The sequence below is a fragment of the Diceros bicornis genome, chromosome 4, assembly GCF_020826845.1.
Source record: "Diceros bicornis minor isolate mBicDic1 chromosome 4, mDicBic1.mat.cur, whole genome shotgun sequence".
NCBI lineage: Eukaryota > Metazoa > Chordata > Mammalia > Perissodactyla > Rhinocerotidae > Diceros > Diceros bicornis.
Window position 1 is genome coordinate 81,585,391 of NC_080743.1, and position 19,456 is coordinate 81,604,846.

The window sequence follows — 19,456 nt, forward strand, 5'->3', positions numbered from 1 at the left end:
GTTAAATAGCAGACAAGCTCAAAGCAACATAGTGATATCTTCACAGATCAGCCCATCCATTAAATGGACCACTTATAAATTAGGTGGCTTTAAAAAAGTTACTTCCCCTTTCTGAGAACTGTTTTATCATCTGTAAAATTTGAGGATAATAATATCTATCTCTCAGTGTTGCTCTGAAAATTAAAGAAAATCATGTATACAAGGTGCCCAATCCTTACTGGGTAGTCAGTCCATAAAAGTTATTCCTCTCCCTCCTATACCTCTGCTCCCTCTCTCTTTTGCATTTAGAAGGGGGCCTCCTTGGCCATAGAGAGAGAAATCCTTTCTTCTTTTCATCACTTTTAATTTATAAAACTAGATTCTTACACGATTCTAACTTTGAAACATAGCTAGAGTCTGATAAAAAAGTGAGTTTTTTTTAATGTTCCCAAAGTGCTACCAAGATTGTGCAGTTTACCTGAATTCTTTATAACCTCTTTATTCCTTAGTTTTATCATTGTAAAATGAGTATGGTAATAGTCCTGCCCAGAGTGTCCCATATGAAGACAGTGTGTGGAGTAGTATTCCTTCTTTCTTACTTTCTCGACCCAATGAAAATCATCTCTGTTGCCAACGCGGGGGCAGAAAGAGTAGGAAAGAAGGGCATAGGTCTATCACAGTTTTCCTAGTCAGAGACTGCTGTGACCATTGCTTAAACGTGTCTAGTAGATTCAGCTTGGTGAATACCTTGACAAGTTCTTCCATCCGCAGCTATGGTGAGGCCTTTGGGGCAGGAGCAGTAATAGGTTCCCACGGCATTGTGGCAGATATGGGAGCAGGGATTCCCTGCCGCACATTCATCTTCATCTGAAAGAAGAAACAAAAAGGCCCAATCAGTATGTAAACCCCCTACTTTCGAGGAGTTACTCAAGTTGGTAAAAATAGTTGCTTATAGAGGCCAATGAATTGAATCAAATGTAATGGAAAATGCTCTAAGTGCCACAAAATGGAAACACTAAATAAAAATTGATTTGGGGCCCCTAAACTATCTTTGATAATGAATAGATGTTTAGATGAATTCTAAAATAGCCATGACGATAGCTAAGATATAATGATGACTTACTATGATCTAAATGCTTTTTACCTACCTTAGCTCATTCCTCACAACATTCCTAGGAGACACGTATTTTTATTACTACCTTCATTTTGCGTAATAAAACTGAGGAACAGGGGCCAGGCGGCCCCATGGCGTAGTAGTTAAGTTTGGTGCACTCCACTTCTGCGGCCCGGGTTCGGTTCTCAGGCGTGGACCTACACTACTCATTGACGGCCGTGCTGTGGTGGCAACCCACACACAAAATAGAGGAGGATTGGCACCGATGTTAGCTCGGAGCGAATCTTCCTCAAGCAAAAAGAGGAAGATTGGCAACAGATGTTAGCTCAGGGCGAATCTTCCTCAGCAAAACAAAACAAAACTGAGTAACAAAGAGGTTAAGTAAATTGCCCAAGGTCACACAGATTATTATTGGCAGAGCTGGGATTTGAATCTGGGCAGTGTAGTTCATAAAGACCACCTTTTTACCACTATAATACATTACATTGCCTACCAGTGAAAGAAAGGCACTGTATATGCAAACTTGACCTCCCCAAGCTATTTACTTCGCTGTTTACTTCTCCGTGACTCTCCTGTACTGGTCTTTGGATGGGACAAGGCCAGTTTAGTCATTAGTCCTCAGCCCACAATCCTGCCCTGTCCAATGATTGAGCAACTCTAGGCTTCGATGACACTGAGTTGGATTACTGCTACTTCATATCCAGGCAATCAAGCGGCCAGATGGAGCCCAGTCTTTTGTCCCTGTGCTCACTCCACCTCTGTACTTCATCACGATTCCTGACACACTTGATTGTGGCCACATGAGAAGAGCCTGAGCTTTGCATCTATCTGAAATTCAAATCTAGCTCGGCCACTTGACAGCTGAGTGATCTCAGGCACTCTACTTAACCTCTTTACATCTCAATTTCCTCACCTATAAAATGAGACATTTATAGGACTGTTGTGATGATTAAATTTCTAACAAAATGGCAATAGATGGCCATTAAATGGTATCCATTACGAACATTTTTATAAAAATCAAATGCATTATTTATTCCTGTACTTACCAGCACAAAAGGGTCCGACCGAGTCTAAGGCAAACCCGGAGGGGCACTGATTACTGCGATCTCCTACCACAGACAGAAAAGCAAAATTAACTGACTTGTTAGAATGTTAGCACCTTGTTTCTTTCTAGGACGATCTCCCCTGGGAAGATACGCCAAAGATGGAGCATACGACACAACAAATGCAATAGGTGAAAACAAGCAGGAATGGAAAACTTTTCTTGTTTCTCAACCAAGACCCAGATGAATCATAGTCCAGAGATTGTTGGCAAGCAGACATTGGAAACATTTTCTAAGTTGCTTACATTAATCAAAAGAAAATTAAATAAAATTATCCTGTGATAACAAAAAGGATCTAAGATCAATGTGTATGCCAGGCATAACCACAGGCAAAGTCCTGGTCTTCCAGCCATTACTTACTCTGTTTGTTCTAGAAGTAGGAACGCTATTTTGAAGCCACTTAAAATAATTTATGCCAGTGAAAAACAGAAACTCTAATGAGGAAACCCTCTCCTTTTGTGGATCTCCTCCATTTGCAATGTGGAGCATCTGGGTCAAAGTCCCTTATGTGTGACCAAGTGTTTTCCTTTTCCACGTACTCGAAGCAAGGGGAAACAGGCATATTGTGATAGAACAGACTTAAGTTAGATGTCAGAGAAAAACATATTAACAGAATAAACAGGTTAGTTAGACTAATTCTTTGCTTAGAAAGTGACTTTGTCTTGATTAATTTAGTAGTTCAGTAAATACTTTTCAAACATTATTAACCTGCAAAAACTTAAATGAAATTCATCTTTCAAGTTACTGATGTGTGTGTGTGTGTGTGTACACACACAAACATAAAAGACAACTGTTAATATAATAAATTCTCTTAAGGGAAATTTTATTTAATTCATATCATACACTCAGTTCATATTCAATCTATCAGAAATTATCTTAGATTTTCTTTCAATTCTAAATGCATGAACTCTGTTTATTTTTATTATTGTTTTAGGTGCTCTTCATGGAGGGAGTCCAAGCTGTTCAAAACTGTTTTATATATTTATATATTTGGAGGGTGTAAAAAACACTACTCCATTGAAAATACTTCCTTGACTAGAAAACTAAGGTCCTATTTGCTATGTCTAGGCAACCAAATTGCTTAAAATCTTGAAGAGAAAGCAGAAGCTCATGACCATTTCTACCCTGAGTGAAAAATGACCCTCCAAGTCTTCCTCCACCTGCAAGGGAATGGGAATAGGATGGATGGGATAGAAATGTCCACAGCACATTGCTAAGTGATTACTGAATGGTTACTGTGTGTCACACATCTGTGAGCTTCATTGGGCTTTATTTCACTTAAACCTCCCAACTCCCCTACTCCCATCACAACCAAGTTCACATGAGGAATTTGAGACTGAGGTTATGTTAGTTGCCTAAAGTCAGAGTGCTGATATAAGCCAGAGCAAGGATTTAGATGCAAGCCTGTATGACTTTCAACTACTGCACTCAAGAATACAACTCAGGGGGTGATTATAATTCATGCTTCATTTTTATTTGTCCACTTACTCATACATTCCTTAATCCAATCAGTATGTTGTGTAGGGCACTGTGTTGGGGATACAATTGTGAAAAAATGTGTCATATAATGTTATTATCTAATAGGAGCTTTAGATTTTGCGTTCTAAATGGGGGAGATATCTTCCATTAGGTGGCATTTGGGAAGTTTTTTGGGAGACACGTTGGTTGTCATGATGATAAGGAGGCCTATTAAAATTTAGTGACAGGAGCAGATCCTGGGGCAGGATTTACAATACTGCAATGTGTGGGATAATGATGCAAGATGAAGATTTGTCCCTTGCCCTGAAAGATTTTCACAGAAATGAGAAGGCTGTTTGTAATTATCTACGGCTAGAACCCATCCTCCACATATGAAACATTTTTGTGTGTGATGAAAATATACAATGAATTTTCCAGGAATGCAATTGTCATATAAATTGATGGCCAATTGTACATTGTTTTATTCAGAACATTACCAAGAATTATTCAATGTTTTAAAGAAAATCACACCAAGGCTCTATATATAGGTTCAGCCATATGAATATTTCTTTCTTATCTTCCAGTGTAGCAATGTCTAAAGATTTTCATATTGAAATACATAATATTTTGTTATAAACTATCTTTTATTTATTCTTTATATTATAGTTAAAGTATGTTATTTTGGATTATATTAGTTATGATTTTCATTTTGACATAGTAGGGGGGCAATACAAAATATTTATTTTTTGTTTGTTACAGTAAGGTATGATAATTGCAGAAACTTTGAAAGTATAAAATTCCCCAAAACCTTGTCACTTGGAAAAAACTACTGCTAACATTTTGACGCTTTTCCTTTTAGTCACTTTTATAAATATACACCTCAAAAAATTAGGTTAGGATCTTTCACTCTATAGACTAATAATTGCCAAACTTTACCGATCATAAAAGCTCTTGGAGAGCTTATTAAAAATATAGATCCCTTGGTCAGTCCTACCCAGTCAGAACAGCCAAAGAAGAAGCCTGAGAATCTGTGTTCTTTTTTTTTTTTTTTTTTTTTTGTGAGGAGGACTAACCCTGAGCTAACATCGTATGCCAATCCTCCCCTTTTTTCTTGAGGAAGATTGGCCCTGGGTTAACATCCGTGCTCATCTTCCTCTACTTTATATGGGACGCCACCACAGCATGGCTTAACAAGCAAGCGGTGTGTCACTGCGCGCCCGGGATCCGAACCTGTGAAGCCCAGGCCACTGAAGTGGAGCGTGTGCACTTAACTGCTGCGCCACTGGGATGGAGCCTGAGAATCTGTGTTTTTAATCAGTATAAAGGTTTCCTTATAATCATTGTGGTGTGAGCAACCCAGGTTTGGATCATATCGTCTACTGCCTTTCAATTATTGTTATTGTTTCTTTAACAATATTATAAACAAATATTATAAAACAAAATATTGTTTACAGGCATATTGTCAATACCCAGAACAGTGTCTGGTACACAGTAGGCACTCAATAAATACTTTTAAATGAACAAATGAGCTAAATATTCCTTTAAAATTATTTTAATGATCGTTTAAGAGTTTATCATACAGCTGTGCCATCATTTACGTATTTACCTCTTACTTCCAGGACATTTATTATTGGCCGTTTCTCTGAGTTTCTTAGGGCAGACTCCCAGAATGAGATAACCAAAAAGACATGAATATTTAAAGGCTACTGATACACACTGCTGTCCAGAAATGTTAAACAAATTTACAACCCCTGCTGGCAGTGTATGAGGGAGTTCATTTTCCCATACCTTCCAATACTGAGTGTTTATCATATTTTTTAATCTCTGACAATGATAATTGGAATGGTACATCATTGTTGCAATTTGCATTGCTTTCTTTATTAATTGATGAGGTTAAATACTTTTCCACATTCATTTTGTCATTATTGTTTCGTCCTTTGTGAATTTCCTGCTCATAGCCCTTATGTGTTTTTCTCTTGGGGTGTTTGTCTTTTTCTTATTGATTTTTAAGAGCCTTTATATATTAAGGTTAATCATAGTTGTGCATAATACGTAATGCAAATATTTTCTCTTGGTGTATATTTTACCTTCTCAATTTTGTTTTCTCTCATGAAGAAGTTTTAAAAAATTTATTTGTAGTTAAATTTATTTATCTTTTCCTTTATTGTTTCTAATATCTTCTTCTGATTAATTTGTAAAATATAAGTATATTTTATAATTATATTTTAAAAATAATCCACTTGATTTTAAAAATATCCAAAAAAATTTTTAATTATATTGATTTATATTTGTGAGTTGTCTTGACTAGTACTTTCCAAATGCCAGTGTGCAGATCAGATACATTAGAATCATTTAGGGGCTGTGTTAAAAATACAGACTCCCAGGCCCTACCTTAGACTAGCTAAACCAAAATCTTTGTACCTAGAAATCTGAACTTTCATCAAGTTCTCTAGATGATTCTAATTGCACTGTAAACATATCTCTAATCTAGTCCCAACACAGAAGAGAAAGAACAAGCTGGTTGAGCAACTAAGAATGCAAGCTTGCCCCCTGGTGGTCACTCAAAAAGAAATCGCAGGTACACAGTTTTTGCAATTTACAGGAACAATCTCAACAACAAATGGGCACATATATCAGATGTAATCCACAGAATCATAGTATCTAAGGATAGTAAGGGGTTTTAAACGTCCCATAGTGTGTTTTCTTTTATTTTGGGATCCAAATCCCACAACAACACCCTTACAAATACCACAAAGACCTTCAAGCAGTTTCAGGCTTAGAGGATTCACATGATTGGATAGAAAGTGTACATGACTTTTCAAATATCATTTTAATTCCTCTAGTCCCAGATGGTATAAATTCATTTTTAATCAAAGTCTTGTGCCAAGGTATCTTTCTTAACCATATGGAGTTTTGCAAAAGGTAGAAACAGAGGCTACATCTGAAATGTATGCATTATTGGGGAAGAGAAAACATAACTCTTCATTCCAGTGGCTCTTTTCTTCTGTCAAAGTGACCTGAACATGCATGACAATAGTAAAATGAGGCGGTGGCAGTGACATGTGGTGGAGGAGGTGTGGGGTTATGGGCTCCAGTGGCTATGAGGCTTCATGAATCTGTGATTATCTCAAGAAATGTGAACACATACTCCTAGATTACTATGATCTCAAATGTTGAGTTCTAACAGATGTTGAAAAAGAAAATGATCATATGCACAACTGATGAAAGCAAGAGTAAATAGTGAAAATGAATTTTGAGGGTATCTGCTGAGCATGATAAAACAAAATGATGCTGTTTAAAATCCACTTGGATCTATTGAGGAAAGCCAGCACACAGCAAAACACACACATTCCCAAGGCCAATATAAATCATTTTAAGTGTACTCATGGGAGCCTAAAGTTCAAAGTTAAAGTCATTCAGACAGTTAGCGTCTGTAACATAACTGCATGTAAGTATCTCCGAGCAACAAAACTCCACTGAATATGGAATACTAATTGTTGTGGTCCCTCTTATGACTGAAAAGGAAATCTCAGGGTATAGACACATCAAAGAACCACACGGCATAGGGTGACTGCTGAGATCAAGGTTTGTAGAACTATGCTTGGAAAGCAGTTCAAAAATCATACTTTCCAGGAACAAGAGATGACTGTTGGAATTCTGATTATTGCCACGCAATTTTTAAAAGCTGCTTTTAAAATACGGAAACTTTTTTTTTTACTAGTTTAGGTTAAGCTACACCTTTACATTATATTTCAGGAATTTGTCAATTCATTGACAAATCTAAGATTCAGAACAAGAATAAATGGACTTTATTACCCAAAGAAAAATCGTTCTGATAAAGTATATATTTTTAAACCTCTCTGCATATATAGAATAGAACAATAAAAACTCCACTCTGCTATATGAAGAAGCATATTAGTAAACTAAATGGACTAGAACTCCAATTGGATTGGCTTTACCACAGAGCTTTACCAACCGCAACACACATGAAAAACCCAATAGCCTTGTGTTCGGTCTATGCCTTAATATTCTTATTTTTGAATGGCATCAATGCTATTCTTTTGCTTTTTTAGAAGAACTGGCTGGCATGAAGATCTGGACTTTCCTTTAACCAAATTACCTTTGGAAATTGAAGCATGGATTTTAAAACCCAATGTCTCTTCTAACTGGTTGTAGTCAGATTCCACAGAGGATGCATGAAGTGTTTCTACCAAGAAAGGCATTCTTCCCCGTGCCTGATCATAGAAAATGGTGTGGTTCCATGTGTACGGGACGCTGATGCCATCAATGGTGAACAGCCGGGTTGAGTAGGCATACAGCTGCCCAGGACCTGTTTGAACGTAGTCCTCTGTGTAATCCTAAGGAGGACAACATGGATTTGAGGATTAGCATGGCTCATCCTATTTTGTTTTCCTTGAGGGTGCTATAAGATGCAGAACGAGAAAAAAAAAGGCTTAGGGGCTAAAAATGTATAGTTTTAAATAAAATTGTAATTATACAGTAGTATTCGGGAAATAACAAAGTTTGTACCTTTTCATTGTAATTACATTAGTTTCATAATTTTACTGTCATAAATTATAGTTTAATCAGGGACTCCAAGTTGTAGGTCAAGAGTAAAGAAAAGATAGGAAAAGGTAATTGTTATCATTCTTTCATTTCTGAAATACTTTTATGGATGATATGCAAAAACTTTTATGCAAGAGTTACTATTCTCTTTGTCTGTAGGAAATTAAACAAATGGCTTAAATCAACATGGCAGTGATCTTGGTCCTGATAAGCATGGCAATAAAACCACTAAGGGTTTATGAAGACTTTTCCCTGAAGATATTTTTTTTTCTTTTTTTTTTTTTTTGCAGGGAAGGATTTACCCAGAGTTAACATCTGTTGCCAATCTTCCTCTCTTTTTTTCCTTCTCCCCAAAGCTCCAGTGCATGGTTGTATATCCTAGTTGTAAGTCCTTCTAGTTCTTCTATTGAGCCGCTGCCACAGCACAGCAACTGACAGATGAGTGGTGTGGTTCTGCGACCGGGAAACGAACCCGGGCCACTGAAGTGGTGAGAGTGCAGAACCTTAATCACTAGATCATCAGGGCTGGCTCTGAAGACTTTTAAACAAAGACCAGATAGCTATTTCTAACCTTAGTGGTTTAGACATTTACTTCCTAAAGCAAACAAGGGAAACTACACAAGTTCTCTGTGCTTTTTCTACGTATCTTTGACTCATACTCTTACCATTAATCCAATAAACAGTGAAGGCAAGGTATCCTGACATGTTACCTTTACAGCAACTTCCGCAGGTGACTGAAGCTGCAGGACATAGCCACTCACAACAATGTCTAGCAGCAAAGAACCATCGGAATCCAAGCCCCGGGCAATATGAGTCATCCGCAAGATTTCCCCTGGGAATCACAAAGCATTCATTTTAACAGCAAAAAATATACGGTTTGTGTAAGCACAGAGCAGATTTACCTTACATACCAGTTCAGCTATGTTATTTTAATTCAAACTTGAATAAACATAAACCATAACAGAAATAAATTAGCACTTAGTCCTCAAATTAAAAAGTTAGGCTTACTGAATTAAGTTTGTTCTAAAATCTCTTTTTATGTGACAAAAATGTAGCATGTGATTATGCGAAGGATTCCACACTTCAAACTCACAAACAATAGCAAGGCAGTTCTACAAAAATGGATTGCCTCAGGGGCTGGCCCCGTGGCTTAGTGGTTGGGTGCGCGCGCTCGGCTACTGGCGGCCTGGGTTCGGATCCTGGGTGCGCACCGACGCGCCGCTTCTCCGGCCATGCTCAGGCTGCATCCCACATACAGCAACTAGAAGGATGTGCAACTATGACATACAACTATCTACTGCGGCTTTGGGGGAAAAAAAAAAGGAGGAAGATTGGCAATAGATGTTACCTCAGAGCCAGTCCTCCTCAGCAAAAAGAGGAGGATTAGCATGGATGTTAGCTCAGGGCTGATCTTCCTCACAAAAAAAAAAAAAAAAAAGGATTGCCTGGGAGAAGGGACAGACAGCTTCACCAGGCGGACTGGCAATAACCACAGGTCTGGCCACAGGCTTTGTTCTTTCTTGATGCTTCAAGAAGGAGCAAAGGGGTGTCTTAGTAAGTGGATGGTCATGAAAAGACTCACTTGTCTTCCAGGCTGATTAAAGCTATGCCCTCCCTTCCTCAAAGATCACTGCCATTGAGGCTGACCACCTTTGAAGAGGCTTGAACTGGAGGTCTATAAAAACTGACATACACTTGGAAAGGACCATGAATAGCTAATACATATTCATTAAGACTAAGGATAAAGCAAAAAGCCTTTAGATTTGCTTGTTTTTATTTCCATCTTCTTGATAAAGAATCCCTATAAGGTATCCTAATTGAATCTCAGGTTCACAGACAAAAGTCTTTAATTAATAGCAATGACTCATTTTCCTGCTCTGTTTTGGCTTTTAAAACCCTCTCTAAGGATTTAAAGAGAAAAGATACAGAAAAGATGAGAAAAAACTTTTGGGATATAAAAATCACTACACTGTTTGAAAACATATGGCCTCTTATAGAGCCATGTCAGTAGAAGTTTACAGGGAAATATGAAATTGCTTTTCTATAATTTACGATAAGATTGCATCAAAGACTGAAATTATTCTCAGTGGGAACATAGAACGTATTTTTCTTAACCACTAACTTTTAAGGCAATAGTATTTTTTTATAGGACTGGAATATTAAGTTCAGCTGGCACTAACCAGTTGCAAATTCCACTTGGGTTTCTCTCTTGAAGACTGCATTGGTGAGGGTAAAGCCATTGACTGCTTCTCCTATTTCCTTTGCTGTTGTCCAATAAATGGGATTTAGAATAGAAACTATCTTTCTCATTGCTGGACCTAAAGAAAAAAGAATAAATAAGGTGAAAAGCAATATATTTACAGTCCATTGTTATTAGTGTCTTCATAGCAATCATAAGGATTCATAAGGATGAATCCTAAATAACCTTGAATAACAACAAAATAAATACCAGTATCTCATGTGTCTTTAAGAATTTGCCATTGGGATAGAACTAAGGACTATTATACTAATCATTTAGTGGTAGCATTCTCTAGAAATTTTAAGTAGGAATAGTAAGATGAAGAATAATATATAAGTTTTTAAAAAGAGGCTTATTAACAACTTTTGTAAGTAAAGAAACTTACCAAGACTGCGAGGTACATTGGTAATTTTGGCATGTATTATTCTAGTACCAGAGGTAGGGCTATCTGTTACTGTGGCGTTAAGGAAAGAAATTCCAAATTCAACATCATTAATATTTCCAATAACACTTCCTCTGGCTCGCTGGGGCCCACCTATTGGGGGAAGAAAAAACATTCCTGGATAAGGAAACAATTTCATCAACATTACGTGGGAGAAAAGAAGGCCAGTATTCATAGATGCTACAAATCTTCTCTCAAACATTTAAAAGATCATATGACACATGAGTTTAAGAGTGAAATAAATAAGATTTCAAGACATTCTACTCTCATGTAACACTCATCATCCCACATAAATCTAGGATCTTTCCAATCTGTGCACATCATAGCATTATTTCACAATCCAAAGAATACAATCAGCGCCCAGTCCCAAAGCCAAAATAAAGTATGTGTTTCTTGATGGTGATGAAATGATGATAATAACGAGACTTTATTGAGCATGTCATGTACTACAGTAAGCACCTAATATGCCTTAACTCTTTTAATCCTATCAAAAATCCTATAAGGCAGTTTTAAATAGTCACAGTTCACAGACTGAAAAAACAAAGTTCAGAGAAATTAAGTGACTTTCCCATCATTTACATGGCTAGGAGGCGGTAGAATGAGGATCTGAACACAGATGTGCTTGGCATCAAAACCCATGTTCTCTGATCTATTGCCTCCTTCATGAGAACATAGAGGGAAAGGAGGGATCACCAACAAAACAGCTCCTAAGCTTTGTGACACGTCACTGTCAATACAAATGTGGTGTAGCTAAAGAGTATTGCTCAGTCTTGGGTTTCAGATCAAGGACTTGTCAAGTTTTTCTTAATATATATATATATCAGAAAACGTTTAACTTGAGAAAAATTTGAGAAGGATACTGTACTTTTAACAGTGCTGCAAAATTCATACCAAGACAATAAGGTTGAAAACAACTATAAGTTTTGTAAAAAGTATCTCTACAGTAATTTTATGCCTTCTTTCCATTGTTCAACAAAATTATTAGTTACTAACACAGAATAGGTGCTTAATGAATACTTTTTAAATCAATTACATGCTTTGACAAGAGAGAGAAACATATTGGGAAGAAGCTGAAGTGAAATTCATAAATATTCATTATTTGATGCCTTTCAATTGAATATATTTTAAAACAATCACTAGGCATTTCAGATCTTGTTAGGTATTATATACTGGGGAGAAATACCAATTGTATTTAATCTCAGAAAAATCAGAAAGTATAGTATTTCATCATTTTAAGTTGCATGACTTTGATTATTAGTGAGAGAGAACATTTTTTCATGTTGATTCAGCTTTTGTGTTCTGGATACATTCATTTGTTCATCAAGTATTGAGGATACAATGGTAAGAAAGAAAAAATAAAAGACATGAGGCTTGTCTTCATAGAGTTTATGTCTGAATAGAGAAGACAGACGCTAGTTAGAATTCCACAATAAATATACAATTGAAGTGTGCTGATGTATAAGATACCTAATACTTAGGGAAATCTGAAAAGGAAGTAAAAATAGAGTGAAGATCAGAAGGAAGTTTAGGTCTTAACTAAGCCAGGGAAGGCAGGAGAAGGGCTTTCTGGGCAGAGGAAATAACATTTGTCACCCTTTTAGAAGGTAGTGGCCTGCCACATCTGAGAAACCAGATGGAGTAGAGAGCCTAGAGAGTGATGGGAACCATGTTGCAGATGATGCAGAGTAGATAGTAGGGCCAATCAGGACCTGGTAGGCCATTTTGATTCTTATCTTTAGTCCTAAGAAGGGAGAGAGAGGGGTAGAAGGATCACTAATTCACTTGGTTCTCTGGGTCATCACTAATGAGCATGGCCTCCCATTTTGACCTTGGTTCTCTAGTTTCCAAAGGAACTTGAATCCCAGTGCTCAACAGATGTCTCTGGTCCTGGTTACCTAGTTGGGATCCTTGAAACTCACTGCCAGACTCTGTAAATCCAAACTGTCTGCCTATTTGGCCTTCCTTCTGCTACTGGGGCCCTGGTACCACCAGAGGCTGAGCCACAAAATGCCCCACTGAAACTACAACTGTCACCATACCTACATGTCAGAGCCTCAAAATCCTTGGTAATCAGTTGATACGTTGAGCAGATATGTTGAGCAGTTGACTGATAGACACTTGCCCTTTTAGCTTGTCTAGATCCTATAAATCTTTTCATGTAACTTCTCTCTTTCACTGCCAAGTGGTCCCTTCTGATTTCCAGGGACACTTTATTTCTAAAGCAACCTTAAAGCTTTGGAATGTCCAATGGTATCTCGACACTTCAACAATGCAAAACTTCTTTTTGGTCTCCTTACAGCCCATAGAAAGTCTGTCCTCTGAGACAAGTCCTCTGAGACTCTGAGATAAAGCATTATCCACCATTTCTTGAGACTTCTGCAAACTCTTTCTCAGGTCCATAAGTTCTGACTGTTCTTTCTGAATTTTTACATCACTTATAATATCCAGCCATGCTGCACGACTTGGGTTATGATAGTTCAACTTCCTCTACTTTTTTTCCTTGAATTGAACTGGCTCCTATTCTGCTTTCTCCACTCATGTACTCCTTATTTCCGTCTGCGAAAGAAGAGCCTCCAATTGTGTATTTCTCCTGGATATTCCGTTTCTGCTCCACTCTCATTTTTCAGCCTGGAGTTTCAACCTGGCTTCCCCATTCTTCCATGCCCTTTTACCCTTCAACCCCAGGACTACTACAAATGGCTGTGCAGGCTACAAACCTTTACAAGAGAGCCTGGAAGGGGGCAAGCCGAGGCTAAAATCCAGCATGAGCTTTGGTGCACAGCTGCACCGCCGAGGGGGGAATAGTGCATTTTTCCTAATTCTTCCTCCCAGAGTTGGCACTGTTTTGTAATTTGTGGGGTCAGAGTGACCCCCTTTTTTAATTTGCAGAAAGGCAGTAAATGTGCTAGCAGTGGTCCTGCCAAAGCCTAACTTAGCTGCTTACCTGGGCACGCTTGTATGTTGCATCTGGATACCTGGGTAGCATCTCCTGGACAGGGGCGACCACTTTTAGATGGCACTGGAGTGTTGCACAGCCGTTTTCGAGTCTTTTCACCTCCTCCACAAGAGGTAGAACACCGGCTCCAACTATGCCAATTTCCCCAACTTCCATCCACTGTGAACAAGAATGGAATGGTCAACATCAACAAATCTGTTGTAAATTCTACACTTAGGGCGACTTTGCCTATACAACTTTCATTTTAAGATCTGGAATGATGGGGCTGCTACGGTAAGCACTAAATGAAATGCTTTACTTGTTCTACTGCCAGGAGTCGGGAAGCTCACCAGGACACATGTCTGTGTTGCATCTCTGCATCTGGGAGTCTGGCCCCCCACAAGCTCTTCCTCCATTGGAGGGTTGAGGGTTATCACACGTGCGGTACCGCCGCATCTGCCCTCCATTACACGTCCGGCTGCATATTCCCCAGCCACTCCAAGGACTCCAGTTACCATGAGCTACAACACAGAACCATTGGAGAAGTGCTAACAATGACATTCATCCAAAAAGCATGGAAAGACTCTCCCCAGGAACTGAAAAGAAACATACAAATCTATAAATAGGCAACTTCCAAAGGCAGATACTTTAGCTGTTGTTTTAACTAGAAACTAGGCACACATTCCAGTGATTGTGCAGTTCTATTTAACCTACATTTATTGAGTTTTATACTATTCCAGGAACTGAAGGATACGAACAAGACAAGGTCTCTGCTCTTGATGAGTCAAGGCTGTAACATTCAGGATATGTTGGATTCAGATGCTCCTAGGGTCTAAAAATCTAGCTTGGTGACTGAATTAAGGCAGAGAGCCACCTGCTTGCCTCCATAAAGGTATCAACATCATGCACAGCATGTAATGGTGCCCTCACCCTTGCAGCTTGGCCTACAGAGCAAATGGAAAAGGACACAGCCCCAGTTCATATAAATCAATGACATCTATGGTATTAAATAGACACAACAGCAACGATACCACATTCTGATATCCTAAAGCAAAGGTAGACAAATCAAGTAACAGAAGATTATAACTTTAAGAACGTAAGGCCATAATGAAACTTTAAGAAAGTATAACGTTGACTCACTATTTCCAACACTCACTTGGACAAGGGTCAGTATTGCAAAAATCGCTCTGGATATCACTCCCTTCACATTTGCTTCCTCCATACTGGGGAACAGGATCAGAGCAGGCCCTTGTTCTCTGTCTTGCACCTCCTCCACAGGACACAGTACAGGCACTCCAACTGGCCCAAGCAGCCCACTTGCCATCAACTGGATTAAGGAAAAACATATGTGCTCTGTTACTACTCAAAAATGATCTTATTCAAAAATGAGTGATGTTCTTATTGACACTGATTCTTACTGACACAATTCCTAGATAAGAGGTAGATATTAATTTATTAAGGGTATAAACATTGTATTTCTTTTACCTGGACAGTGTCTTTCATTGCAAACTTGCGTCTGTGTTTCTGCTCCATCACAGTAGGATCCATCAAATGATGGTGGTGGGTTATTACACAGTCTTGTTCTTGTCTGGGTACCTTTCCCACAGCTTTTGCTACATGCATCCCAAGGCTGCCAAGTGTTCCATGCTCCATGAACTACAAATGTCCCAAGACACAGAGTTTCAGGTCACAGAACCATGTTTGTTAAAAAAACAAAATAATACAAATAAACTCATTCAGTAATGAGTTAAATTAGCCCAGAATCTAAAATAATTGAAATTGAACCGAAGGAAACATAACAAATGATGTTCTTCCTTTCTCCTTCTGGTTTGATTTTCATGGGAATTAGCGTCTATAGGGAAATTCAGATGGCTACCTAATGCCAAAATAAATGCTTAAAATTATCCAAAGAGGCTATTTTATTAAAATTAAATTTAATCAAACTATTATATGCAAACACATTGTGAGTTTTTAAACCCTAGATAAGTATGCGTCTGTGCCCTGTGCTCTGGGGAACGTGGAAGGAACCAGAAGCTTAGAAGCAAGGCTGTATAACAGATCTAGATACAGTTATGGAGAACATGAATGTTTCCACAACAATAACTCGGAGCCCGGATTGCAAGGCCACATCTTTAAGCCCGATTCAGCTTCATGTTTAAAAATGTACTTAGATCTTTCAACAACATAATGATCTGCACAGGTATAACTCTTTGAAAAATTTCCTCCATTACATAACGTTCATGAGCTAAAAGTTCTGAATAACACACTCACCTGCTTCCTAAACAACAGAAAAAGTTGACCAGTAGTTTCCAAGGAGTGACATTAAGGCTTTCCTTTCAGTAACTAACATATTACACCATCTGAACTACAAGAGTGGAATAACCTTATGTTTCCTACCAGGTGCATGGGCTGAGAATCAACATTATGTCTTCCATTACGTATAAGTCAGTATCAGGTCATATTTTTATTTTGTGGGTACTTTCTAGAAATGAGGCTCATAAAGTATGTTTTTGTGGTCACCCAGTTTAACCAAGGTATGAACAAAAATAGGGCCTAAAGTCCGTGTCTAAATATTCTCTTAACACAACCTAAAGGATACCAAAAGAATAACTTGAAAACCAAGTAATGAGATGATCATTTGGCTGCTTTGTTTAGAAAATATTCTAAAACACATCTTGCATTTTCTTTTAGTTAACTGCTTTCTAACTGAGTTGACTACATATCACTGTACTTTGTAGACACAGACAAACACAGTCACACAAACTTATTGTAGCTGACAAGAATTTGCACTAAAAAGTATTTGATTAAATCTAAAAGGAAAGAAGAAAGCCTTTAAATATATGAGCGAGGAGAGAGGCGGAGTCAAGATGGCGGCGTAGGCAGACTCTGAACTCACCTCCTCCCGTGGACACAGCCAATTTACAACTACTCGTGGAAAAATTACCCCTGAGACAGAACTGAAAACTGGATAAGAGGAACTCCTGCAACAACGGACCATCCTAACTGAGGTGGAAGAGGCAGAGACTCCCTTCTGAAGAGGAAAAACGCCGCCTTCACAAGCCGCCAGCGTCACGGCCGCCGGGAGCCGCCCACAGGTACGCAGCCTCCCTGGAGGCGCGGGGCCCTGAGCCGGGAGCGCCCCCGCTGTGGGCATTTTGTGGACCCAGCACAATCGACACCAGTGGCATAATATCTGACTTTGCCTGCTACTAAAGCATTGGGGAGCACCCCCAGAAAACCCGGTTCACAAAGAAACTAAAGCTGGCTCTTAAAGGGCCCGCACGCAAACTCACCCGTTTCAGAAAGCATCCTAAAATCACCAGAAAGAAAAGTGCACAGTGCTTTGGTGACAAGAGACTCACCTAATAGGCCCTGAGTGCATCTCGGTGAGGGGTGAGACCTCTCCAGGGACTGGGACATTGGCGGCGGCCATTGTTGTGGCCTGGTGTGAGCGTGCTGACACAGACGCCATTGGAGTTCTCCCTGAGGCCTGCTAGCCCAGGATATGCTCCACCCCCTAGAGCACCGATTTAATCCAGCTCAGCCAGGGCAGGCAGCCCACCCTAGAGACTGGCCCCACCCAACAACAAGCCCTCAGGCAACTTGTGGGCCTGCATATATTGGTGACTGGATTCTCTGCAGCCTGGCAACTGAGCCGACTTGAGCGGGGCAGGGTGTGCACAAGGAGCGGGTGGAGAGTGTGGGCTGGTGGCGGAGTGTGTGGGGCTCCCACCGTGGAGAGACTGGGTCCGCTTGGGGAGGTCGGGGCGCACACATGGGGCAGGACTGTGTTGACTGTGTGTGTGGACCTGTGGGCAGCAGGGCTTGTCAGCTGCAGAAGACTTGTGCTTCTCAAAGACCCACATAGGAGGTTTGCCCTACCTTCCAAAACCTGAAACAATTGGGTGCTCCTGTGCCTGAGGCCAGCCCCACCCAGCTGCAATCCTCACAGAGCTGACAAGAGACCTAATAGGCTAGAGGCTTACAGCAATTGTAAGGCCCTGAGCCTAACAACCTGCCATGCTGGGGCCCTACTCACTTAAAAGAAATACTGCAACACAAATGTGGTATTAGAACTTACAGCCAACTGTGCTGGGGCTCCCCACACATGATAAAGAGACTGAAGGGCCCACAACAACTACAAGCAGCTGAGCATTACAACAGCTGGCCAGGAGCATAACTCAGCCTCCCTGGGCACCTACAGGGAGAGCTAACAGGCCACAACAGAAGGACACACGTAGCCCACATAGGGGTCACCCCTGGAACATTGAGAACTGAGGGAAGCACACTGGAAGCCTCCTAAGGCATCACTTACAAAAGGTCACCTATCCAAGAGCAGGAGACGTAGTTGACCTGCCTAATACATAGACACAAGCACAGGGAAAGAGGCAAAATGAGGGGGCAAACGAATACATTCCAAGTAAGGGAACAGGACAAAACCCCAGAAAAGGAACTAAGTGAAACAGAAATGAGCAACCTACCCGACAGAGAGTTCAAACTAAGAGTGTTAAGGATGCTCACTGATCTGGGGAGAAGAATAGATGAACTCAGTGAGAATGTCAACAAAGAAATGGAAGATATAAAAAAGAACCAATCAGAAATGAAGAATACAATACTGGAAATGAAAAATTCACTAGAGGGACTCAAAAGCAGAGTAGAGGATACAGAAGAATGGATCTGTGAGCTGGACGAAAGACTAGAAGAAATTACCCAAGGTGAACAGGTAAAAGAGAAAAGAATTAAAAAGAGTGAGGACAGTCTAAGGGACCTCTGGGACAACATCAAGCACACTAACATCGTGTTATAGGTGTCCCGGAAGGAGAAGAGTGAGACAAGGGGGCAGAGAATCTATTTCAAGAAATAATAGATGAAAACTTCCCTAACCTAAGGAAGGAAACAGACATCCAGGTACAGGAAGCACAGAGAGCCCCAAACAAGATAAACCCAAAGAGGCCCACACCAAGACACATCATAATCAAAATGTCCAGAATTAAAGAGAGAATCCTAAAAGCCGCAAGAGAATGTTAAGTTACATACAAAGGAAACCCCATAAGGCTATCAACTGACTTCTCAGCAGAAACCTTACAGGCTAGAAGAGAATGGCACGATATATTTAAAGTGCTAAAAGGAAAAAACTTACAGCCAAGAATACTCTACCCAGCAAGGTTATCATTCAAAATGGAAGGAGAGATCAAAAATTTCCCAGATAAGCAAAAATGAAAGGAGTTTGTCACCAAGAAACCAGTGCTACAAGAAACGTAAAAGGGACTGATTTAAGGGGAAAAGCAAAGACCACAAATAGGAAAAATTATCTAGTTCCATGATTAGAACGTAATGGATACAAATGCACAAAAAAGAGGTTAGATATGATATCAAAAACATAAAAGGAGGGAGGAGGGGAGTTAAAGAGTACAGCTTTCAGACGGAGGTCAAACTAAAGTGACCATCAATTCTGTATAGAAGAAGAAAGGAACAGAGAAGGACTACTAAAACACTGAGAAAAAAAAAAAAAGTTAAAAAATGGCAGTAAGTACATACTTATCAATAGCTACCTTAAACGTCAATGGACTAAATGCTCCAATTAAAAGGCATAGGATGGCTGACTGGATAAAAAAACAAG

General features: G+C 39.5%; 1 protein-coding gene across 6 annotated transcripts in view; it reads right to left on the minus strand.

Annotated features, from left to right (window-relative positions):
- The window catches only part of HMCN1 (hemicentin 1), a 450,903-nt gene that overhangs the window by 20,988 nt on the left and 410,459 nt on the right, over positions 1–19,456 (minus strand). For 5 of the 6 annotated variants that reach the window (XM_058539863.1, XM_058539864.1, XM_058539862.1 and 2 more), the window contains 10 exons: positions 15,322–15,492; positions 14,993–15,163; positions 14,187–14,357; positions 13,846–14,016; positions 10,845–10,994; positions 10,401–10,538; positions 8,931–9,052; positions 7,775–8,012; positions 2,140–2,202; positions 727–846 (listed from right to left, as the gene is read on the minus strand). In XM_058539863.1, coding sequence (XP_058395846.1) covers positions 727–846; positions 2,140–2,202; positions 7,775–8,012; positions 8,931–9,052; positions 10,401–10,538; positions 10,845–10,994; positions 13,846–14,016; positions 14,187–14,357; positions 14,993–15,163; positions 15,322–15,492 — 1,515 coding nt within the window. Of the gene's footprint in view, positions 1–726; positions 847–2,139; positions 2,203–7,774; positions 8,013–8,930; positions 9,053–10,400; positions 10,539–10,844; positions 10,995–13,845; positions 14,017–14,186; positions 14,358–14,976; positions 15,164–15,321; positions 15,493–19,456 lie in introns of those variants that run through there. The other variant, XM_058539868.1, reaches the window with a different exon arrangement.